The sequence below is a fragment of the Mytilus galloprovincialis genome, chromosome 5, assembly GCF_965363235.1.
Source record: "Mytilus galloprovincialis chromosome 5, xbMytGall1.hap1.1, whole genome shotgun sequence".
NCBI lineage: Eukaryota > Metazoa > Mollusca > Bivalvia > Mytilida > Mytilidae > Mytilus > Mytilus galloprovincialis.
The window spans coordinates 10,585,041-10,612,624 of NC_134842.1; the positions used below are offsets into that span (position 1 = coordinate 10,585,041).

Consider the following 27,584-nt stretch of genomic DNA (forward strand, 5'->3'; position numbering starts at 1 on the left):
AAAATATTTTTACCTTGAAGTGGAACTATCCAAATCTCAGTTTCATTTTATTAGATGCAATATTTAATGATATGTTGCTGTTTCCAGGCAGGAACATAGATATACTGTTCCCAGTTTCAGGTGTCTTCAGCCTTTTCTCACCTGATGAATTTTTCTACCCTTTCCAGTAACTATAAAATGTTACAATTTAAATTTGGACGCAACACATAAATAGTAATTGGAAAGGTACTGCCATTGCATGTGTTATCGGTTATGCAAAAACTAGTTGAATAACGTCAAAAAATAATGTAGGAGTTGAAAATGATAAAAATATCCTTAATCCAAATGACCACAGAACGAAGATTTGCATAATTACAGAATGCATATGCCTGGTTCGGGTTTAAAAATAAATAACAGTTTACAAAAAAAAACAACCGAAAGTAAACAGTTAATCGATTTGTACCATCGTGAAACTATGAGGTCGTCAAGAAATGAACTTTGGGATAATCTACTAGTTCCCCAAACCTGAAATAATTCCATCGACTGCTTTCAAAATGCTTTTTAAATGAATGTGACCGTCTTTAGCCTTAAATACATGCCATACTGAACTTTTCATCATGGTTATGATGACTAAAAACTGCGTCTTCTAAACAACCGTTTACTTTCAGTTTGTGTTTAACGTGACTTTCGATGTAAAAACTAGAGACGATCCGAAATCCGGTATTTGTGTCAACTCGGCCAATACAGAAAAAAATCTGTATTGGCCGAGTTTACACCTTATATTGCATAGGCAGTTTTCATCATATTACGTCCAATAACAGTGTAGTTAATTAATAATATCTGATATTGGCATCGATTTAAACAACTTCACACTAGAATCTATTTCAAATATAATAATTTTAACTTTCAATTGTTACTTATTTTCTAGCAGTAACATATTCGTTGCACAATCGTATGGTTTAGCATATTTAAATAAAACTTTCGCTTAAACATGTTTATGTGATACAAACTCAATTAACTTATGCGTATTGTTTATAAAACAAGCACAATAAGCAACAACGTAATGAGGTAGAACTAATGACATCGACACAACGTACCCTTTGCGATCAGCTTTATGAATCTGTGTATCGATATGATTCAGACATTCGTTAGTGGTCTTTTAGTTCATTCGTTAATACTTACTTATTTTAAAGATCAGTATGTACCAATCATTTATTATACCCAAACTAAACCACTTGCATCTAAAATTTTCAACATCTGTTTTATCAGCATTCAAAACCAGGCTTCAAAGTTATTGTGAAACTGCATATTCTTGAGGTGGCGTTAATCAGATGGGGATACTTAACAATTCCAAGGTTCTTTTACATACGATCATGCAATAGTATTAAAACATTTGACTTTTCTACACTTTACACAAGTATTCCACATTTCAAACTAAAAGACAAATTGAAAGTGTTGGTATTGATTTGTATCATACAAAAAATGGACAAGAGAGGGATGAATTCGACTTTGTAAAGAATCACTCTAATAAAACAAAAAATTCTTTCAAACTGATATTATCTAGATGCTTGATTTCTTAAATAACAACATATATCTTACGTTTCGGGGACATGTTTTTCAACAGACTGACGGCATTCCAATAGAACTTAATTGTGCCCCTCTTCTTGTCGACAGGTTTCTTTCTCATTATGAGGCAGAATTCCTACATGAACGTCTTAGGAAGAAAGAAACAAAATTAGCAATATCCTTTGACTTTATATAATTACTTTCCGCTATATAAATGATGTTCTCTCACTAAATAATTCAAAATTTGGTGACTACGTTGAACGAATCTATCCCATTGCACTAGAAAAAAAGGATACAACAGATACAGTCTGGCTCATATCTTGACTTACATCTAGAAATTGACAATGAGGGTCGGTTGGAAACATAACTTTACGACGAAAGAGTTGATTTCTGATTCCCAATTGTGAACTTTTAATCTATATGTAGACACATTCCAGCAGCGCCTGCATACGTTGTTTATATCTTCCAATTTATACGATATTCCCGTGCTTGGATTTTCTATCAATATTTCCTTCATAAAGGGTTGCTATTCATAAAAAAAACTTATTAAACCAAGAGTTTCAAATGGTGAAGTTAAAATCATTACTTCGTAAATTTTACGGACGCCATCACGACATCACGAGTTTGTTGACCGTTATGGAATAATCATTTCACATATGATATTGGATATATTACTTATGTCGTAAATACAATCCCCGTCCCTTTTCACGAATGTTTTCTACCTTAAAGACTATTTACCGGGTTCGTAATAATATGAGCAACACAACATATTTATCAGGATCTGCTTAACCTCCCGGAGCACCTGGAATCACCCCTAGTTTATCGCGTGTTTCGTGTTGCTTAGTTTTTAGTTTTCTATGTTGTGTAATGTGTACTTTTATTTGTCTGTTTGTCTTTTTCCTTTTTTAACCCTGGCGTTGTCAGTTTATTTTCGATCTATGTGTTCGATCTATGCGTTCGATCTATGCGTTTAGCTGTCCCTCTAGTATCTTTTGTGTTTAATCAACCATTTTCTACATTTGAAAATGCATATACCAAGTCAGGAATATGACAGTTCCTGTCCATTCGTTTTTTATGTGTTTTGTCATTTGATTTTGCCATGTGATTATGGACTTTCCGATTGGATTTTCCTCTGAGTTCATTTTTTTGTGTTTTTACTTTTTACCCCTCTTTTATATTGTATTTTTACTTGATCATCGAGTGAGTTACTATTATCATAAATCACTTTTGAATACCATGTTCACATGTGCTTTATAAGGAAATCAGATCTGAATTGGTTAAAAGTCTGGTGATTGTAAAAATCATATTGTTTTTTTTATTAACTCAATGATATCTACGTTTGATCAACTGCATAAGACGTAAATTGTAAAAAAAGAAGATATTTTCTTATTGGGGTACAAATAAATTTTACCAAAACTTGTAAATGAAGGCTTCGTAGAAACACCGAAGAATCATATGTTCATAACATTTTGTAGCATAAAGTACGTTTGTAGAACACTTACACGGACCGTCATGGAGGGACATTTATATATACGAAACGCGCGTACTAAATGATAATTCTGGTACCAGACAAACTTGTAAAATCCCTAATCGGAAAAATTATAATTCAAGTCGGCTAATTGTTTACAGATGTTATGTGTTAGTACGAAATGTTTAGTAACGAATCAGTTTTGACATTAATTTCTTATGAAAATTTATTTTATGACATTATTTTATAACTTTTACATTGTCTTATCGGGGCCTATTATAGCTGACTATGCGGTATGGGCTTTGTTCATTGTTGAAGGCCGTACGGTGACCTATAGTTGTTAATGTCTGTGTCATTTTGGTCTTTTGTGGATAGTTGTCTCATTGGCAATCATACCACATCTTCTTTTTTATATCGACTATATAACAGTATGCTCTTGATTCCGTGTTTAGAACAATCGAGAATATCATTAAATTACATGTATTTTTGAATTATTGATTGGCTTAAAAAACAAAAGTGTGATTTATTTTTTACCAACACAAGTTGAAAAAACTTTATGTAACTTCTGAAAAAAAATTATGGCGTACTTACAGTTTGACTATGCTTCAGATTTTCTATTTATTCATCAAATCGACGTTTTGATAATTTTGAAATAAATCTTACACAATTGCTTGAATATCAACATTTTATCGCTATTTTGTGCATTTTTCCCTTGATCTTTTTTTGTGATAATTTTCATATCATGCTTCTCGCTTGAGATGGAAAAATTATCGCTAGAAACTAAAGAGGCCACGTGGCGTTGCTAGCGAATCTGACATGCAATTGACAACGTCGTCATAGGTAAAATAGCGATAAACAGATTATCATTGGTCATCTCAACTCGATTGCTTTTCTCACTTTCGCTGTACCAGCTCAAGCGAGAAAATCAATCTCGTTGAGATGATCAACGATAATCTATAATTATCTGTGTTTATTCGTGTTTGTTCTGATAGAACAAGGACATAAATCAATATAAAAATATATACAATCTAAATATTTTTCGTAGTTACGGGGGGAATAGTAAGATGTTGCGAGGAATATGACTAACTAATGTTTTACATGAATTTTAGATATAAGGGTCAATCGCGAAAAGATTATTGTGATATTACAAAACTAGCCGATAATACAGGTTTTTTATGATCAGAAGAATTTGGTTACATCTCGTTTACAATATTTTCCTCAATTTCACAATTTTGACTTCTGAAGGTAAGGAAAGTTTATAACAAGACTACAGACAAAGCAGTCAGATATCACCTACTCTGTAAACATTATTCATACTGTATTTTAACTCGATCAGGGATACATAGAGAATAATACATGGCAAAATCCGTATCATATGTCGTATCATCCCGAGACATCAATATCAGCCCAAGGGCCTTTAGGCCCGAGGGATGATATTGGTCGAGGGTGATACGGCATGTGATACGGATTTTGCCATGTATTATACGCTTTATCATATATTTCAACAGAAGAGTATTATATTATATGAACTGTTTTCTGATCCCGATAGATTAGCACTGGGTTACCTTCAGTTCTGCTTTTGTCTTGGTTCAAAGCCTTAAAATAACTGCTTATACAAAGCACCTAGGTTACCTTACCATTTGCCTGCTGCTGTTTTAAAAATATTTTGTTTATTATTATATTTATTTGAGTGTTTTGTATTTTTTATAGTTGCATTTAGTGTGCCAAAAAATATGCAAACTTGATGTTCGTGACGTCACATACAATATGAAAACTTGACGTTCGTGACGTTACATACCAAACAATGACGTCATTAAAAAAATGACCTATTTTGAGGAAATTTTTTCTTAAGCAAAAAAAAAAACAAAAAACTTTATGTAAAAAAAAAAAAAAAAAAAAAAGGTATGCGATACGGGTTTTACCATGCGATACGGGGTATGCGATACGGGTTTAGCTATGCGATACGGGGTATGCGATACAGGGTAGGTGATACAGACTGGAAAAACAACCTTTATTAAATATACAAAATAGCTGTATTTTGTACTTAATATATGATAAAATCACATTATACATATGAATGTGTGTTTGCTTTTCATTTGACACAACAATTATATAAAATAATACCAAAAGACTGAAAACAAATTATCATGTATTTTATTACACTTTCAGATATACTTAAGATGTCCTGTTATGTCACACATTGACATTGTAATTATCGTTGACATCAAATATATCCCGATGAACTCGATCCGAAGGACACAACACAAACTAAAAGACTCATATCAGGATATAATACTTGATATTGACATACATGTAAATATATAACTATATACTACAATCTATAACAAGTGTGATGGTTTACGATTTAATATAATTAACTTTCAGTTTTCTAGTACTCACATATTTTCTGCATATCTCAGATGCAAAGTTACATCAAAATAGATTTAACTAATACGGACGTGTTTAAGAGGTGTTTACTTCTGACGACACAAACAAGCAACACAATTATGAGGATGGACGACTGACTTCTTTTAGCTTTTACTGTTAGCATCATGAATCATTGGTTCACCGATATAGTTCTTAGCTTCATAACTTCATGCGTTTGTGCTCGCAGATCTTTGGATACAAGAACACGCGTCTGATTCGGTAAAAGTAGCTTTTAAATAAGTAAAGCCGTTAGTTTTCTCGTTTGAATTGTTTTACATCGTCATTTCGGGGCCTTTTATAGCTGACTATGCGGTATGGGCTTTGCTCATTGTTGAAGGCCGTACATTGACCTATGGTTGTTAATTGGGATATCCTTTTGGTCTCTTGTGGAGAGGTGCCTCATTTGCTATCAACCACATATTCTTTTTTATATTTGTTTTTATTCTCGTAACTGAAATCGTTCATAAATGTTTGTAAATGGTGTTAGATGCATGCATCAATTGTGATATAAACTATTAAGTCAGGGAGTCATTTCCATAAATTACTTTACACTCTTACTAAATTCTTTCACAGATACGAAGATTTGATTAGTAAATTAAGCTTTACATGTACCTGTACATGAAAAAAAATATTTAAAAAAAATGGTACTTTGAATCTTTAATTTTATGTTAATATTGTACTAAAAGCGCGCAAATCACTATGTGATTCGTGTAAACTCGTAAAACGTTTAGACAAATTGCTTAGTAAAGGTTATCTTAGCAATGTTGTAATCTAATCTTTGAATATAGTTTACATCGACATAAATATAGATTGTTTTCTTCGGCAAATTATAACGCAATAAAGTTTGTATTATTTTCATACGTTTTTTTATGTATAAATTCATATCCACATTCATATTTTGTCTAGAGATTACTCTAGTTACATAATGTGTTAGTGACCTAATACGATATATATGGGGTCAGTAAATTCCATATGGGGTGAGAGCGAATGATTTATTATTTTGCATTTACAATTTGTCATAGACTAAATTTATTCTTTCACTAGTTTTTGTTAATTTTACTTTTGATTGATTTAAGCCATTTCAATTGATATTGATGGTGTGTCTTTCTATGTTGTGATATGTTAGGGTGAAGGTTGGTTGCTATTAAAACGTTAAAACCCATTGCATTTGGTTGCACATCTCCTAAGTCCTAACCTAATGTGTAGTGGTTGTCGTTTGTTGATTGCGTATACGTGTTTCCCGTTTCTTGTTTTTTATATACATGTACACTATAAAAAAGAAAATGTGGTATGATTGCCAATGAGACAACTATCCACAAGAGACCAAAATGACACAGACATTAACAACTATAGGTCACCGTACGGCCTTCAACAATGAGCAAAGCCCATACCGCATAGTGAGCTATAAAAGGCCCCGATAAAACAATGTAAAACAATTCAAATGAGAAAACTAACGGCCTTATTTATGTAAAAATTAACGAAAAACAAATACCATATGTTTCACATAAACAAACGACAACCATTGAATTACAGGCATTTTTGAAGGTCGTACTTTGACATATAATGGTTTTACTTTTACAATTTGTAACTTGAATGGATTGTTTTCTCATTGGCTCTGATACTGTATCTTCTTATATCTATAAAGTAATAGTAATAGTACCGATATTTACATAACTGTAAATAAACTCATCATAGATACCAGGACTAAATTTAGTATATACGCCGGACTCGCGCTTTCGTCTACAAAATACTCATCAGTGACGCTCGAATCCAAACAAAGTTAAAAAGGCAAAATAAAGTACGAAGATGAAGAGCATAGAGAACAAAAATTCTAAAAGTTTTGCCAAATACAGCTACTGTAGTCTATACCTGAGGTAGAAAAGCCTTAGTATTTAAAAAAAATCAAAAATTTGTAAACAGTAAATATCTTTTAGAGATAAGAAGATGTGTAATGAGTGCTAATAAGAAGTCTCATCATCTGAGTCATAATATGTAAAAATTAGTGCATGCATAATGAATGATCCGATCATACCAGATACAAAAGCAGTTAATATAATAAAGAACCATCTTTAACAGGTCTTCCTAATTTTAACCATTGTTGCAATTGCTATATGTTTATGTTGTTTAAACGGTAAGTTTTCTTAAAACATTATAAAAGTAAAATTGTTAAGAGCATTCAACTCATGGGTCAAAAATAAACTGATGGGATGATTTTGATAATCCGTTCAAAGAATTATGATTTCTTATGAATGTATATTTATAATGTTTATATACATTTATTTATTTGTATAGAATACATGTATACGTTATCTGACAAAATCCAAACATATATTATTTACATAACAGGATAAGTTTTTTTATATCAACATGTTGAGGGCGATGTGTTATCGACTTGTAAACCAAATATTTCGTTTGGAGAAATATTCCTTCAATGGATTGGTCTTTTAACAGTTCATCTAGCATTAAACATTCCAGGTTTTCCGTACCACAAAATATGTTAAAAAATATGAACCTATTTTCACTACTCATAATGACATTGTTGTTTTAAGCAATCATAATGCAGAATGTACGTGTTTGAGGAGTAAAACAAAATGCATCATACAAAAAAAGTTAAAAAGTACACATAGATTGAGAAGTTGAAGAGCTGGGTTGACTCATACTTCCGACATATTTCGAAAAATTGGGCTAAGGTTATATATTCCCGTTGTAACAAAGCAACGTAGTATTTCGTAAAGATAATATGTTCAATGTTCAGGACAAAAGATACACATATTTCAAACAAATTATCTTTGTCTCATTCCTACGTCGATTTGTGAAAAAATGTTTATCACGCTTTGATCAATTAAAGTATAACAAGGTTAGCGTCATATGAATACCATGCTTTTCCTTCTTCTGTATATTGTTGTTCTTAAATCAATGTTTTGTTTGAGACAGTGTACTGTTATATTTCACATAATTTAATTGTAATTTTAACTGCCTTTGAAATTTCTTTTGGTATATACATGTTCTTTCATATTTTGCTTGTACCAAGTCTGGAATATAACAGTTGTTATTCATTAGTTTGATGTGGTTGAGCTTATGATTTTTCAATTTGATTAGCGACTATCCATTTTGAATTTTCCTTGGAGTTCAGCATTTTTGTGATTTTACTTTTTACTACTTTGTGTGAAAATCTTGTCAATACTTATGTTTGTCTACTTTATGTCGATACTGTGATTCACAAATCAAATACATTTTTACATTGCTGTTTGTTTTATCGTTGTCATTATTTCACTTTTGATTTGTCAGGCCTGTTTAGAGCTTACTATATAATACCGTATACTAGGCCGTACGATCGTCTATAGTTGCTCAAATCTTCTATTACGAAAAATTATCTTATTTACAATTATATCACATACTGAATACCAAACTTTGCAAATTAAAGACTAAAAAAATAAAGGATCCTTAATTGTAAATGCCAACTAAGAAGTAGTTTCTCTAAAAAATTGGTATAAGTCAGGAATCTGATGTTCAGTAATTGTCGGTTGTTGATGTGATTCATAAGTGTTTCTCGTTTTTCGTTTTTATATATATATATAAGACCGTTAGTTTTTCCCATTTGAATAGTTAAACGCTAGTCATGTTTAGGGCTCTTTAAAGCTTGCTGTTCGGTTTGAGCCAAATATCCGTGTTGACATGGTTTAAGACCACATTTTGACTTTAATGGTTTACTTTTATATATTGTGACTTGGATGAAGGGCTGTCTCATTGGCACTCGTACCACATCTTCTTATATCTATGTATGTTATAATAGCTAATAGTAATATGTGGTACTATTATCTGTTTTTTTATTCGTTCTGCTATATAAAAAACATGGAAAAAAGTATTGCAACACCTTGATTTTTTAAAACTTGAAAAATCAGCCTCTTTTTGTGGATGAAATATAATAAAATATTTGTATAATATTATTGAAACATAGTTTATGATAACATTGGCATTCAAACGAACAAAAAATGTTTGAAAAAAATGATTTATATAACCACAATTTTAATAACAAAATGAAGTGTTTTTTGTACAAAAAACTGCATTTTACAACTTTTACTGTAGTCGAACTTTACAATGTCAGACATTTCAAAATTAATCTTCAGATGACTGTTCACATCATGGTTGATCGTTATACGCCAAAGAATTAGTACTTTGTGCGCAGCCTCCATTGAAACGGATAACCGCGTCTAAACGTCTTCTGATTCCTATCAGAAATCGACTAATTTGTTGCTAAGGTAGCAGCAACCATTTCTAATGAAGGGCATTGTTCATTTCATGATGTGTTTGAACTTGGGTGTCCTTTCGCGCACTTTCCGCCAAATAGTGTCCCATATATGCTCGATATGGTTCAAATCCGGGCAACGATCGGGCCAAGGAAGATGAAACGAATTTCATTTGAACAATGGATCTTCCTCCACGATGCTAATTTCCAACTTTGGCGAGCTCTGCACTACATTCGATACGGAAAACTGTGTGTCTGTTCGAAAGCAAAAGACTCCGAAATGGTCTTATCGCACGATAACCAGTAGCGATGAGTCGATCTCGAACAGTTCTTGTTAAAAGGCTCTTGTATGCCCACCACTCTCTTTTTAGGATTGTCTTGTATGCAATGGGTTTCCTTCTGACCAACCTTCATTATGCTTGATTTTCCCTAGCAAATGGTATAGGGGGTCTTCATTATCTCGGAAGGTCTTTAACATCGTTTATTGCCTGATTTTTATTCTCAAAACGACTTATAGTGGAATGGTGATGACCAACAATACGTGCAGTTGTTACAGCGACATCCCTGCTTCTCTCATGTTGATAATCTGCCATCTTGCTGCAGTTAAGAGTTGTCAAGGACCCATTACAAGGTGTCAATCATATAACTTTAAAAACTTGGTTATTTAAAGTGTTGAAAACAATGAGGATAAAAACATCTGTTTTGCTGTGTACGGGTACAGTAGCTGCATGTGCAGATAAACACTTATCGAGTCGATATTTATTGATTAAACTCAGGTGATACTTAAATAATGTTCAACTAGTTCTATTTTACCAAATTATATCACAAAAAAATAAAGAGTGTTTTTTTAATTTTAATTTCAATTTGGTGTTGCAATACTTTTTTCCATGTGTATATACCGTCGGTTTGTCAAATATAGTTTAACAAAGGGGGACGAAAGATACCAAAGGGACAGTCAAACTCATAAATCTAAAATAAACTGACAACGCCATGGCTAAAAATGAAAAAGACAAACAGACAAACAATAGTACACTTGACACAACATAGAAAACTAAAGAATAAACAACACGAACACCACCAAAAACTAGGGGTGATCTCAGGTTTGCGTCATATGAAGAACGTGCTCTTCTTCTGCTGTGGTTGTTCTTAAATCGATCTTTTGTTTTATACAGTGTACTGTTATATTTAAAGTATTGGAACATGATTCAATTGTAAGTTGTAACTGCCTTTGAACTTGCCTGTGCACGTGGTGAATGTGAGTTCTCTCCATTACATTTTTGTGTGTAAGTTTTGTCGTTTAGAAATATGTCTATATCGTGATGCACAATTATCAACTGATCAATACATTTTACCCTGGCAGTTTGTTTTATCGTTTACATTGTTTCACTTTTTATCAGTTGATAATTAGATATTGTTAAAGGCTTTCTCAAAAAATCTTAATTTCCTTGTTTCTTTTCTGTTATAGTTGATGTGACTCCCTCGGTTTTAGTTTGTAACCGTAATTTGTTTACTTTCAATCGATTTGTGACATTTGAACAGTGGTATATTACTGTTGCCTTTATTTGCCTTTCCCCTACTGTACAGGTATTGAACATAAGTATAGCTGAAACTGATGTAGATTATGTGTAATAAATACATATATGTTGTTTTTTTTTAAACACAAAAAAAAATATTTGCTTCCTTAAAGAACAAATACGTGCTGTTATAAAACTGACTAGCAACGCCAAAAACAAGGACCATGTCAAGAAAACAAGTTGATTTTACAACAGAAAGGATGAATCTTTTAAAAGATTCATAAATGCTGAGAGGTTTTCTATGAACTATGAAATTATTCATTTTCCACAAGACAATTATTTTCTCCGTTAAAAGGCAATCTCTGTGTGGGGTCGCTAAGTTGTTACATTAATTAGAAATTTAATCTTTTTTGTTTATGTAGATATTCTTTTAATTTGCAAATGAACAGTACCTTTGCATATTCCCTTCAAAACGAAATGATATTGAATTGTGATCTGTTTTCCCCCAAAAACAATTATGCAATTTCCAATTCTGTCATATACATTTGTAATTATGCTTTGTTTGGCGTGTCATTTTTGCCATAAATTTAAAATCTGCCATAGATCAGTCAATTACATTATATCTGAGTGTTAAATATATTAAATATTTAATCAGGATATCATAATAACTTTGCCATTTGGAAATTAGGTTCCATTGGATTGGGGTCGATTGTTTTGTTTTTCAATAGGAAACAATTGGTGCCTTCTGTAAATGATTAATAGATATATGATAATATCCTATTGCCTAGTGTTGAATGCCTTGCTCTGTTTGGTTGTGTCCAATTTCAGCTAATACACAGTAACGTCCTGTTGAAAAGTGGATGATAAATTCATAACACTATAGAACCTTTCTATTGTATTAATTGTTGTTTTCGTCTCACCTTGAATATACATATACACAATTAATACCAACGGTCTGTAATCCATCAACAATTCATTAATCAATAGTTTATCTGAGAAACAATCTGTATCATAAGCGAGATCGGAGATGACGGTACCATGTCGGCCGGGCGTTGTACTTGAAGAGAATATCACCAGTGTCAAATGAACAATGTTTTAATTTATTTTGATGCCTATTATTTGAATTTTGGTTGATAGTTGTCTCAATGGCAATCATACCAATTCTGCAGGTTTCTACAATAATCATGTGCAAGTTACAAATAATTGATCAATATATATCAAATATTTGAGACGTATGAAGTGCATGTTATGTTCAGTTCTCTTTTGAGGAACAGCAAACTATACTCGGTTATGATATTACATTACATACTAGACTTTTTATAAGGATTTTAAAATAATATTATTATTGTCATGCAATACTTGAGGGATGTGTTTTGTAAAAGTGACGACATGACACTTCTCTTCTACGTCATTGTTTTTAATCATTATTTTATTTGATGTTTTAGTTATGGTATATAATAAGAAGAAGACAACATAATATAAAATCACACTTACTCTGGTCCGGACTTTGAACTAGACAACAGCCTGTTACTTCTGTTTTAGGATTTTAATCTTCAAAGTATAATTTTATCCAACATTTGTTCATATGATGAAAACAATATAAAAAAAAATATAGTTAGGAATATATTATATATATATATATATATATATATATATATATATATATATATATATATATATATATATATATATATATATATATATATAAATTGGAAACCAGCGATAAATAAATAAAATGTATTTTATTGTAATGGTTAACATTAAAAATATAAAAATCATATTATTTTGACAAGTAAATAGTGAACAAAGACAATTACAGCATCACAAACGAAACCGGTAATATTGACATGTACGCATATTTAAACAAAAACATCATCAATTGAACAACATTCTAGCCAGCAAACTTTCTTACGTTTGGTACAAATAAGAACAAGTATTGGAATATAGTTTAACAATTAGTTGTTACATAAAGCAAAAGCATTAGTATAGAAAGCTAATCAAATATTTGCAATGTTATTTTTAATGTGTTACATTATATATTACACGTATCCCATAATATATTTCGTATATATAGTAGGTCGGAGTAATTTTATTTGTGAATCTCTAAAGATTGATTGTTTTGATGCGATGTATGGGAAGCGAGAAATTAGTTAATGATGAAATTCAAATTTAAGAAAAGTAGTTATAATGTTTGAACTCACTTTAATCATAATCTTCGTTTTCGAATCCAATAATTCAAATTTCTAATTTGTTTTAACCAACTGTGTAAATCACAGTTATGGCTGAAGTAAAACTTACCAGCACAGCAAGAACTGTCACAATGATTTTTATCCCATGATGTTTCGTTGCAATGTTGCAAATTAAAATATAATTCTGAAAAATATCTTTCAGTGATAAAGACATGTTTATTGAAATGGAATCAATTTTACGAAATAAAAGAATAACAGGTTTGATATCAATGTAACACACAATCAAACGGAAGGAAATTACGCAGCCTTGATGGTGTCATACAGTTAACAGTTTTTGGTATTTAAAATTGAGTGCTGGGGATATCTAGAGTCTAGAACTGATTCCTCAATGTGTTACATTGAAAGTTATAGTATTATAAAAATGTGTTAAAACATTTTATTACTAGATATCTGAAGATATATTTCATTATTAAAAAATAGCACATGTCTATCAAACATGCTACATGTGTAAAAGTAATAAGGAGGAGGAATCAAAATCCATTTACAAAAAGGAGCTCGAGGTATATCATAGGGGATCATTCGAAAAGAGACAACCAAATACATGACAATGTATTTAAAAAGACTAAACAGTTCTTCATCTTTCACTAGTGACAATTGAAATTTGCAAGGTTTCATTTATCAGTATATGTTTGTATAATAAATGTTTTCAAATGTATTAGATGTGTTAACATAAATTGGACCACCTTAACTTTGGCAGCATTATTAACGATATAGGTTTACTGGTTAAGTCGTGTGCAATGAATTTGAAGACGAGTAGAATTTTTCAATGACAAATTGATAATCACGGAGTATCAAAAGTAATATTTACAATTTTTTTTATAGTGTACATACAATATTATACCCGATACACTTTGTTTAGATGCTAAGTATTACCAGACGCGCGTTTCATCTACAAAACAACCCATTAAATTCATTATTTTGCCATATCAATGATAATGCATGTCAACTGGCCAGTGATACTCTCATGGAGAAAATCTGCAGGAGCAGCGGCATGCATCTGGCAAGTTGTTACAAATAAACTTGTCATTTACACCAGGTTAATATTTCTATACGAAAGACTTTGTTATGTTTGTCTTCAAAAGACTGATCATTGACGTTCGAAAAAAATAAGTTATTGAGTTATTGATGCTAAATCACAAATATTAAGAAAACGAGAAGGAAGAATCGTTTTCACTTACCATACTGATAATTTAGTCGATATGAACTAAAGCAATGTACCCCTACATCTTCACTATGAACGCAGTCATGACTTCCCCACGATTGATGTTGGCAGCTTGTGATTTTGCTCTCGGATCCATTACAATGTATGCTGTCAAGCCAAATTTTGCCTTGTCCATCTGTTACAGAATTTCCTAAAGAAAACCCTGTCCTGTCCGATACAAAAAAAACGATAACTTGTGTACCAAATTGAAACAAAATTCCCGTGTTCCATTAGGTTTTTGCATTATGTAACCGCTTATTAAATGATTTGTGTGACATGTGTTAAAATGTATTTGCCATTTTAAAGTCTGCTTCCAATATGTCAAGTACATTGAAATAAACAAGCATTAAGACAAATTTATAATAATTAAAAGAACAAATCATTCTCATATTTTAAAAAACCATAGATGTTATTATTCTACATAGCACGGATTTCTTACTTAATAGTTATCAAAGGTACCAGGATTATAATAAGAAATTTGTTGTTTATTCAAACAGTGTATCTACTGTTTTTAAAATTATTTATATCTGCCACTACTAACTATTGTATTCTTAATTTGTGTGTTCCATTTATTTGTATTGTAGTCATGTAATGTTGTCATTTTAGTGTTATAGCTAACATTGCCACTTAAGCGGGAGGTTTGGCTAGCCACAAACTCAGGTTCAACCCACCATTTGTTCTTTAGATTTCCTGTTTCATGTCTGGAAAATGGCCATTGTTATCTTATATTTCGTTTCTGTGTGTGTTGAATTTCAGTGTTTCTGTTGTGGCGTTGTTCTCCTCTTATATTTGATGTGTTTCCCTTAGTTTTAGTTTGTAGGCCGGTTTTGATTTTTCTCGATCGATTTATGAATTTCGAACAGCGGTATAATACTGTTGTCTTTATTGAGGACTTAAATTATCTATTATTTTGGGTTGAATGTTTAGCCTTTAAAACCCCGATTGAACAATTTATTGTTCATGGTTTTATACCCAGTGATTTTATGTCTTTCATACTCATTTACACACCAGATGGCGATATAAAACAACAAGACTACCAGCGATACCATAATTGAAATGCTACTTAAAAAGGGTATATTAAATAAGGATAGACATTTCCAACATGAAATCTACTGATCCTTTGAGAGATGTTCTTATTTTATTACGAGAGAAAGCCATTCCGATTAGACGTAAATAAAGGCAACAGTAGTATACCACTGTTCAAACTCATAAATCCATGGACAAAAACAAAATCGGGGTAACAAACTAAAACTAAGGGAAACGCATTAAATATAAGAGGAGAACAACGACACAACACTACAAACAGAAACGGACCAAGCATCAGACATAATCCCACGAGAATAACAAATATAACATCAAAACCAAATACATGAATTTGGGATAGACAAGTACCGTGACACGTCTTATCGCAATGTGAAATTACACTCAAAAATAAGAGAAAACAAACGACGCAACGTTAAAATGTAACACACACAGAAGCGAATTATAATATAACAATGGCCATATTCCTGACTTGGACATTTTTAAAGGAAAAAATGGTGGGTTGAACCTGGTTTTTGTGGCAGGCCAAACCTCCCTCTTTTATAGCCATGTGAAATATAATATTAAAATGAAAACTCCACAGGACTACAATATAAATAAATTGGAGAACACAATTAACAAAGAAACACACGAACAACAGCCAACAAAAGGCAACAAGTTCAAAATTTTAATACGCCAGAAGTGCATTTTGTTCACACACGATCTACTAGTGACGCCTAGATACAAAACTTTGAAAGCCGAAACAAGCACAAAGTCGAACAGCATCGAGGACCAAAAGATAAAAAAAGTTGTGCCAAAAACGGCCAGGGTTTTCTGTTAGTTACCAGAACATCCCTTTTATTTAGAATAATTTATACTTTTGCAAACAGTAAATTTATAAAATTACTATACAAAAGATGTACATGATAAAACTGAAGTATTAACTAATTACAGGAAACAACTGAAATACATTACATAACCAGACATTTGCATCACAAAATGTAGACGCATCCGAATAAGGCAGAAATTTTACATCTTGCACACACAACGTGCACATCTCCTCAGATAGAACTTTGCTGCAGGAAAAGAAAAGGTAAATAAGCAAAGGGCAACATGTATGATGAAAACATAAGAACAGTAAACCATACAAGTTATGTACTAATTCTATGTTGTGTTATGTGTACTATTGTTTGTCTGTTTGTCCTTTTAATTTTTAGCCATGGCGTTGTCAGTTTATTGTCGATTTATGAGTTTGACTGTTCCTCTGGTATCTTTCGTTCCTTTTTTATTGCTCGTTACAAAAGGATGCCAAAGTTACAAAAGGGACATCCAAATTCATCAGTCACAAAAAAAAACATGACAATCAAATCATGACAAGACAAACAACAACATGCAAACAAAACACATAAAACACAAATTAATAATAGAGATGAACCCCACCAAATATTCTTTTTTTCTCATTGCTAATATAAAAAAAATGCAAATACATGAATATAATTTAATTTTGGATGTAACGCGTCTTCTGATTAGCTGACGTTATTTGGTTATCAGCCCATAGACATAATTCATGTGACCGTGACGTCATCAACGTTTTTGCATAGTTTTCTACGGTTTAAAATGGAATTTATAATTACATTATAAGAAATGACCGTAATATTTTTTTTGTCTATTTGGAATAACATAAAAATGTGGTGCACACTGTTAAATAACCCGCTACGCGCGTTATTCAGTGTGCACCAAATTTTTTATGTTATTTCTTTATACTGTTATAATATAAAAAAGCACGACATAGAAAACTTAACACTGAGCAACACAAACCCTACCAACAAAAAATTTGGGGGGGGGGGATATCAGGTGCCCCAGAAGGGTTAGTAGATCATGCTACAATGTTGCTTCAGCATTATTGCTCATGTAAGTACACAACCGGTGATAAGTCTAGATCGGTAGGTCACATTCGGGGAACAATAGAACGGACATGTGGTTACGACGACTAGAAATATATCAGCTGATGGAATTTGGTACCTAGAATGTCCACAATTGGGAGCCTGAAACCATCTCTTTTGTTGTAAAGTATTGTTGCCAACCCACCCTCAATTTTAATCTCTAGATGTAAGACTAGATATAAGGCAGACTCAACCTTATCTGTAGGGGTAAGCAGCTGAAACATCAAGTACCCCCCTTTTCATATATTTTCAAAAATATACCTTGTCATATATCAAGTAACAAAAACAGACCTCTGGTACATAAGTATAAAGATTTTTCTTTGGAAAAGGGGGGGGGGTGTAGGGGGGCTTGCAATGCATTGCTTTTGTTAAAAAATCTTAAACACTTTCCTCTATTTGCCCCTTTTATAAATCTTACATTGTGAGGAAATTTCAACAGACAATATTTATAGCATCTTTAACTAGCATCAGTGGAAATACTACATTGGAATAATAGAGATTAATTGGTTTGACAAATAGCTGATACATTTACGATCATTGTGTTTTAACCGCATCAAAACTAAATACTGACACCTGCTAGTTTCAGATACTTATGATTTAATCAAGCATTGTCAAGTGATAACACCAACCTAGTGATATATTTAATCTGAATTTCTCACCCTTTTCAGACATCATGGAGTATGAAATAGTGACCTATTCAAAACGCTCATCCCTACCACTAATTACATCGGAAGTGACTCCCCCCTTCTCGAGTATATTATTATGTAGCTCGAAGTCAACATTCGGATATAGTACTACGAACTGCTAGAGCACTTTTGTCAGCTCAAACCTAACAAAACATCTCTTTAGTTATAACCAAAAAAAAAAACACAGCTGCATGTTAAGACATTTGAGGCTTTGAAATGATGCAACAAAACGGGTCCTACTAAAATACTCCCGGGAGCGCCCGGTTAAGAAAAAGCGCCCGGGAAAGAGAAAAAGCGTCCGGGGGAAGAAAAAAAAGCACGGGAAAGAGAAAAGGCATCCGGGGAATATATATAGAAATTGTATTGGCCTGAGACAACTTCATGTCGATTTTAGACAAGTAGCAGTGGGTTAACTTTTCTTAGTGACAAGCATGTTGAAACCTTTCCACGATCTTCCAATGTCAATTCATGCAAGAGTGTTTAATAAAATACAAAACTTTGAAGAGTTGCCACCATGGAGTTGCGAATATAAGACTTCGGGCACTGATTTTTTTTAATAACGAAAAATACGTTTTGATCGAGGACAATATCAATCATGATTTTTTTTATTTCCTCTGGTTTATATTTACGGCTTACTTACTTATATACAGTTTTGAAATCTAAAATGTAAAAGTGCAACAACACTTTAGACAAAGCAAGCAATGATTTTTTTTTTGTATTCAGGAAAACAATTTTTGTTAAAAAATATTCTTATTTTCTTCCCCGGGCGCTGTTTCTTTTCTCCGAGCGCTTTTTCTTAAACTTATTTAACCAGAAATCGCTGTTTGATTTATGCTCTTTATGCATAACTCTATAGAATGGTAAAAGTGACGCCACCCAAATTCACACTTGATTATTGATTGGTGGAAATAAACATTGCGTTTAAGTTTCATAACATTTGGATGAGGCAAATTTAAGTTAGATAATGGTAATCAATTCTGGGGCGACGCGTATGTACGTACAGACGGACAAGGATGAACTTAATACCTCTTCGCTACGGAAATAGTCAGATTTCTTTTGTTGAAATCTTTTTTTAAAATTAATCTCGATTTTTGTTCTAATTCTAAATTAAATTAAGGGATTGGTCCATATGCATAAATTGTATGTATACCCTTTCCCGCTTTTCACTCTAGTAAAGGTGCAGCGTAATCGAAAGCGTAATGATTGGCATTAATACTAAACAGATGAAGCTGGTACGATAACAAAAAAACAAAAAGTCATTCAACCTTAGGTCACCGAAATACAAGGAAAGCTACGTCAGAGTACTTTATCTGTACATGCGTATATGAATCAGGAAAAGTTTGTAATCGAGTCTTGTTCTTGTCTAACTTGGAAATTAATTAAATATATAATTATTTTTTTCGTTTACAAAAGGTAAAGAATTTGTTTATATATATATAACATGTATAATTTTTATATACAAGTGAAGTGTGAATTATATAGATGTAAACAATATTTAAGTAGCAACATACAACGACATATAGTAATCAGATGCTAAATGTATATCACAACCAGCTGCATCAATTATTTTACGATATTATTTATCATATTAAAGCTAAAACAGTCAGGTTACAGAATTATCTATCATAAACTAATTTTTTACTGAAATTTTGACAGTTTTTACATATAATCATTGAAATAAAGTGTGTACTGATTATCTTAACTAAAATACTAAATTCGGTCGAATCGTCATGTTTGAAAACACGCAGAAAGACAAGCAAATTCAAAACTCAATTAAAAAAGTGTGCTCATATCTACTTTAGGAACTTTTTTCACTACGAGGCGGATTTGAGAGAGGGGGGCATCACATCCACCTTATTGAGATGCTTCGTATACTGTTGCATCATCCACACTTTTTACCTAATCAACTCAAAACTTTTTCTAGGTAGGTGAAACGCCCCCTCCCCCCCCCCCTTTTTTCAAATCCTGGAACTGCATCTCTTATTATACGTTACGGCTTTAATTATCTATTTCTTAACATATTAAAACTTTCAAAAATATATAATTTGTTTACTGGCAAAACACTAACTGCCAAACGATGCAGATTCATGGTTAAAGTGTCCTCCAAATGATAAAGTGAATGGAGACGAACAATCGTATCTAAATATTCAAGATACATTCTTCCAACTGATTACTTTGAATCAGTAAATACAACAAAAACTTGCATATTCCATGTATTCATATATTATTTTATTTTGTGTGAAAATGCAGTATTTCGGAATATCTTGTTTGTTTCTCTTTTTGTTATATTTTTCTATGAATTTAAAGCATTACATACGATGACACGATAAACCTTGAAAAAATAGAACGACAAACGATCTGTGAGAGAAAAATAAACATTCCTTCACTTCTTTCATATGTGGATAACCATATACGAACTAGTCGCATCGATTTGGTGTAACGATAAAGTCTGATATATAATGAGAATATAGCCCTGCCAAAACATTAAGAAAAAAAACCGCAAGAATCAGTGTAGAGGTCCTCGTTGCCTTTTAATGGCATGTTGAAGAGTATTTTTTCTACTGCAGTCTAACATACTCGCCTTTACCAATGACAAATAAAATACTTGTAGAACCCAATGTGCCCGGCGTAAATAATTTGCTTTCAAATTTGCATGTAAATGAAACATTTCCCATAGGACGTAAAATAAACAACAATAAATCATCAATCACATTATTTAATAATTCGGATAAGAAAATTAATGTATACTCTAGTTTTTCATAATAAGGCTGCTTGATATACACATTTGTTTGGTAACTTTATTTCGGAAAAGAAATCATAAAAATTTCTCCTATGTACAATTTGTTTTTCTTCTTATCCGAATTCGGATAACGATCAAGACGACTTTATATTGAATATAGATATATTAGTACTTATCCGAATTTGGATAAGGATCTCCACACTGCATACTTAACTCTGTGCGTCATGTACTCTTCTTATCCGAATTTGGATAAGAACAGTTATTATTCCTTGATTATGTCTGTTGCTTGGTCCGTTTCTGTGTGTGTTACATTGTGGTGTTGTTTCGTTGTTCTCCTCTTATATTTAATGCGTTTCCCTCAGTTTTAGTTTGTTACCCCGATTTTGTTTTTTGTCCATGGATTTATGAGTTTGAACAGCGGTATACTACTGTTGCCTTTATTTATGTGTATTATGTATTCTATCTAAATTAGGATAACATTAGTTTCTCTCCTTATGTCTAAACGATGATAATTCAAATATTTATTATTCTTGTCCAAACTACGATAATAAAATAACTACTGCTATTTTAACAATTAATAATTGTTTTTTTTTTAAAAATAGGTCTTAATACTATTAGTTATCTTGGTGTAATCCGGTGTGTACGGAATTTTACACCGTTGTTGAAAATTCATACACCCATTCGGCGCTGGTGTAATCAGGGGTGTACAGAATTTTACACCGTTGTTGAAAATTCATACACCCTGAGGCGCAGCCGAATGGGTGTATGAATTTTCAACAACGGTGTAAAATTCCGTACACCCCTGATTACACCAAGATAACGAATTTATTTCTTATGAACAATTCCTTTACTCATTTTGAAACCAGGACGTAAAATTGTAAAAATGGTAATGAAAAATATCCAGCGTAATATTATTTCAATGTCCATGTTGCTGCACATTGTCAAATACTTTTTTACTTTATTCTTGGAAAAATTCAGAAATTTTTTGTGTTCTTTTGAGCTTACAAACAAAAATTTTTTTTTAGCATTTTCTTTATTTTGGGAAAATTTTATTTTTCAATTTTTTTTTGGCAAAATTTCAATTGTTTTTAAATTTTGGCAATTTTTTTTTTCTCCCCGGGTGAACAAGGGTGGGGTGTTATTTCATCGGGGTAGGCAACCAATCAGATTGTAGTATTTTTGATGCATAAGAAATAAAGTATTGTATCTTTTGTAACTTTTAGAGCATACTGATTAAAAAAACAACAACAACAACAACAACAAACATTTTACTTAAATATATTTAAAAAAAATAATTTCACTCCTAAAATCAGTCACAAAACTTTGCTCAATACTCCAAATTAATTTACTAATGTTGATCGATTGGGTTATCATAAAATAAACTCATCATAGATACCAGGATTAATCTTGTATTTACGCAAAACGCGCGTTTCTTCTACAAAAGACACACCAGTGACGCTCGAATCCAAAAAAGTTAAAAAGGTAAAACAAAAGTACGAAGTTGAAGAGCATTGAGGACCAAAATTCCTAAAAGTTTTATCACTGAGTAGGATAACAGTACTTGAAAGCTATATTACTTTAAGAACTGGCACAATTGACGAAGTTTTTTTCTGAATATAAAAATGGGACTTTTTGCTTTGAGTTACACCACATCATCGTTATGTACAAGTTCATAAATAAATTAATATTTTTCCTGTCTATAACAGCTTTCAATTGCTTTTGAGCATTTCCATATGCTCAAGTCAATGGGTGTTTCGGATAAGCGAGATTTCTGAAATAAGAATGTTGGAAGGCAACACTTTTTTTAAGATGAACTCAATACATTAAAGTATCCTCTTTTAGAAAACCGATAATAATAACATATGCGGAAAAGGATCGAAATCTGCTAATATCTATTCGTATAATGGACCTGTATGATACACATACAATTAATTTTTAAAATAGATCTGTACAAAATTTGAATAATATTTTTGTCAAGAAAGGACCCTTAGAATAAACAAAAAGATGTCAGACGTTCATAAATTGTTAACAAAATAAACGAGTGAAACAGAAAATAGCATTGCTTCAAGGGGCTAATTTTGTATAAATGATTTCAATTGTTTTGCTCACACAAGGTTGTCAATATTATTGAATTCTATATAACTGCAATTCAAGTGAGAGGTAAAGTTCCCTAAAAAAAACTAGGTTAAATCCATAAGCCTGTGACACGTCCGAAATATATGAACTCATCATAGATATCAGGATTGAATTTTTGTATTTAAGCCAGACGCGCGTTTCGTTTACAAAAGACTCATTTGTGATGCTATGATAGTTGATTTCCTTTCGTTTGATGAGTTTGAGCTTTTGATTTTGTCATTTGGTCAGGGACTATACGTCTCAGTTTCCTTCTAGAACGTTATTATTGTTATTAAACATGTCTTTGCATTGCACAAATAAAGACAACAGTAGTAAACCGGAGTTCGAAAGTCATAAATCGATTGAGATTAATATTGGTCTTGATGGGTTTTTTTTTGTAAAAGAATACTTTTATGGTGTGAAGTGATTGTATACTTCTTGTACTAAATACATTGTTGTAACTGCATTAATCTTACCTGTAACCAAGTTGACGACAAACTACCATAGCAGCAGCACAATCGAAATCATCATCACAGACAGTTCCCCAAACGCCATTGTGATAAATTTCTAATCTCCCTTCATCTGGATAAGACCCATTAACTAAACGTTTACTATCTGTAAAACACCGGGTCATAAATATAATCATTTTTTTTAATAAGTAAAAACTAAAATTCTGCAACAAAAACTTGTAATACATAAAGAAAAACGAAAGGGTTTAAGATGTTAATAATTGATTATTTCCCAAGACGATACCAAGGTTCTTCGTCTTAAAGGTAAGACTCCTTAAGGGTGTTCAGTTTTGTTTTATTTGAATACGCGTTGTTGTGCGAAGATGTATAAATCTACATGCAACCACTGTTTTGATGATCTATGCGGTCTAGACCAGTTGCATGTTAACGTTTCTATACTATCTGACATATCCTGTTTTAATCGGTATTCAAAATTTCGCACTATTATCCTACATTTATTTGTTTCATTTCTTCTTGCCATGTATATGTATGGTATACGTGCCTAATTACGATACGCATTCACTAATCTTTTAACACAAATGAGGTCTATCTAATATTCAAAGGTCCGGAAAAAGATTAATAGAAAAAAATTGGATTGAAAAATGAAAATATAAAGTTAATTACTAATAGTTATCAAAGGTACCAGTATTATGGTTTAATACGCCAGACGCGCGTTGCGTCTACATAAGACTCATCCGTGACGTTCAGATCAAAGTAGTTATAAAGCCAAACAAGCGCAACGTTGATGATCATTGCGGACCTAAAATGCCAAAAAGTTGTGCCAAATACGGCTAAGTTAATCTATACCTTAAAAAAAACATCTCTTTTTTTCGAAAAAAAATCAAAGTTTTGTAAACAGGAAATTTATAAAAATTAATATGTAATAAGTATTCATGACGAAACCGAATTGCTGACTATTGGGCTGTTGATACCCTCGGGGACGAAACGTCCACTATCAGTGGTATCGACCCATTGGTTTAAATCGTTATTAAAGGTACCAGGATTATAATTTAATACGCCAGACTCCAGTTTCGTCTACATAAGACTCATCAGTGACGCTCAAACAAGTTCTAAGTTGAAGAGCTATTTATTGATAGGCGGTTTTCAACTGTAATAATCTTTAATTTTATAAAAAAAAAAACGGCAATATGCTAGAAGTTATGCATTGAGCAACTATCATTCTACAAGCAAGCGCTAACAGATAACTAACAATAGCACAACGATAGTATTGTTTTTATTCTATAGCTAGCCACCACTTCAGTTTAATCATGCATATCTATTATATGTTCATTTTATTAAATTTGCTGTTTGCAAAACTATGTATTGTTCTTGATAATAATGATTCTTTTGTCCCAGGTGGATAACCCTGGCCTTACAACTTTTTGGAACTTTTGGTCCTCGGCGATCTTCAACTTTGTAGTTGTTATGGATTTCAAACTTTTTACATCTGAGCATAGTTTTATGTGGACGTAGCGCGCGTCTTGCGTATATTTTTTTTTTAACCTGTTACCTTCTGATAGCTATTATTTGTTTGTTTCTCTGTCCTATATTTTCTCCCATTTATCTGTTTATTTATTGTAACCCTATCGTGTAATATAGTCATTTTAATGTTATAATTAACACAGCCATTAAAGCGGGAGGTTTGGCATGCCACAAAAACCAGGTTCAACCAACCATTTTTCATAAAATGCCCTGTACCAAGTCAGGAAAATGGCCATTGTTACATTATAGTAGACGAAACTGGAGTCTGACGTATTAAATTATAATCCTGGTACCTTTAATAACGATTTAAACCAATGGGTCGATACCATTTTGTTCAGGTGCATGTACCCAAATAAGGCTATATTCAATATAAGCATCAGTGAATGTTAACAAGACTCTGGCATATGTTGCATTGACTCCTGTCCTTTCGATGTACGATTGGTGTAAATGGATGGAAACAACACATTTTGGGGCTACCAAGCCCCTCTTTCTCAGGGTAATGTAGATAATAAATCATGGTCAGATTTATTGCAATATGAGTTTTTCATGTGATAAACTAAGATTTCATATAACATGTATAAGTAACTTGTGAAAGATGACTAAAACGATGGAAAACATTGGAGCACACACAAAAGAACGAACACTGAATGAAATGATCAATAATAGAAACATTGGTACTGAAGGTACAGACAAAATATAAATACAGGCAACAGTAGTATACCGCTGTTCAAAACTCATAATTCCATGGACAAAAAACAAAATCGGGGTTATAAACTAAAACCGAGAGAAACGCATCAAATATAAGAGGAAAAAAGCGACACAACATTAAAATGTGACACACACAGAAACGGACTAAACATTAGACAAAATCCTATGAGAATAACAAATATAACATCAAAACCAAATACATGCATTTGGGATAGATAAGTACCGTGACACGTCTTATAGTAATGTGAATTCACACTAAAAAATAAGAAAAAAACAAACGACACAACGGAAACACAACGTTAAAATATAACAAAGGCAGTTACTAAATTGATGAAATGTTGACGTTTTAATTTGAAGGAACGCCATAAAGAAAAATAAAGATGAGGAAAAACTTTTGGTTTAAAAGAAACATAAGTAATACTCATTGTTGAATTCCGTTTGTTATCTTATCTTTTGCTTATATCTTCTTCATTTTTAATCTTACGGTTTGTTGACTCATTGGTCCTATCACATATCCTGATTTGTATATTCATAAAATCTGTAAAAAGTTGTAGGTTGATGAATGACACGAGTTTCTCATTCACTTAAAGTAAGCATAAGTGTTTTCTACTATTCAAAGCACATTCCTGTCTTTATAACGTTAGTACAGGTACTGAATATATGTATATAAATATAATTAAAAAATTATATGCACAAAATACTCTATAAGTGTATTACTTTACCTGTTGAAGTGCAGTCGACCTCAGCCCTACAATAATATATATCGTTAACGTAACGATTGTAAAAAAAAATTGCATTTTGTTCATTTAAAGGTTTCATGTGTATGTTTTTAAATCATTTGTTTCTTTTCAACAAAGATTTCGTATGATATATTACAAAGAAAAAGTTCTGTAGCAATCTTGAATTTCCATAACTCTTATGTGTTATACACAATGAAAATGCAAATATAAACTTTTTGCTTTAAAATCTGTTATTTCAAAGTATTCAATCTACTATATAAATAGATATTCATATTCATTAAAATAAAATACTTAAAACCGGGACATTATGATGAGCATAAAAACAGCTTTAAGGTCAGAAATGAAATACAAGTGAATAAAATAATATTAATATATATGTATGTCAACAAAAACAAATCCCAAAAGAAATCATTACAAATAAAATCAAACTTATAAAGGATGAGGAGGTATCTGTACAACGTACAATCCAAACGCCACAAGTGATATTAGGAACCACATGATGATGAAAATTAAAAAAAAACATGATATTGAATAATTCTAATTCAAATATATATTCTTTGACAATGGAAGCACTTACTATCATATGTATTTCTGAGATAATGCTATTTTACTAAATTATCACATTACACATGTTACATGTAGACAGACGAAATGTGCAAAAGCCGTTGATGACTACCATTGGCGATTGGCAAATGAACGGATCACCAGATGTAACCAAATGTATCTTAATTATTGATTTAATACCAACCAGAAACCAATAAAATTGCAGAAAAGATGATATACCATAAAAAAAATATTAAAAAATTAGTACACCATATGCCGATTTCGACCATTAATGTCTCTTCAGTTATGTTGGGAATCGAAACGGTATTTATAAGACCAAATAATTTACCTCAATGTAGGATAAGTTCTTGAATTGTCAATAATCGAAATAGGGTGAACGAATCATATAAACTCGAAGGCAAAAATAATACAAGCTCAAACGAAAAAA

At 31.9% G+C, this 27,584-nt stretch overlaps 1 protein-coding gene across 1 annotated transcript; it reads right to left on the bottom strand.

The window, feature by feature from the left end:
• Positions 1-11,732: 11,732 nt before the first annotated feature.
• LOC143075123 (galectin-3-binding protein B-like) lies at positions 11,733-26,840 on the bottom strand. The gene is made up of 5 exons (XM_076250432.1): positions 26,576-26,840; positions 23,631-23,769; positions 14,628-14,818; positions 13,499-13,573; positions 11,733-12,046 (listed from the first exon to the last, which is right to left on the bottom strand). Exons 1-5 carry the CDS (start codon positions 26,670-26,672, stop codon positions 11,985-11,987), a joined length of 564 nt encoding a protein of 187 aa, XP_076106547.1. The 5' UTR covers positions 26,673-26,840; the 3' UTR covers positions 11,733-11,984.
• Between the last annotated feature and the right edge of the window lie 744 nt (positions 26,841-27,584).

Coding starts and splice junctions, on each gene's coding strand:
- LOC143075123 (XM_076250432.1), bottom strand. CDS start 26,672: ATGAAACCTTTAAATGAACAAAATGCAATTTTTTTTTACAATCGTTAC. Junction 23,770..26,575: donor GGTCGACTGCACTTCAACAG/GTAAAGTAATAC, acceptor GGTGTTTTACAG/ATAGTAAACGTTTAGTTAAT. Junction 13,574..14,627: donor TCGACTAAATTATCAGTATG/GTAAGTGAAAAC, acceptor GATATTTTTCAG/AATTATATTTTAATTTGCAA.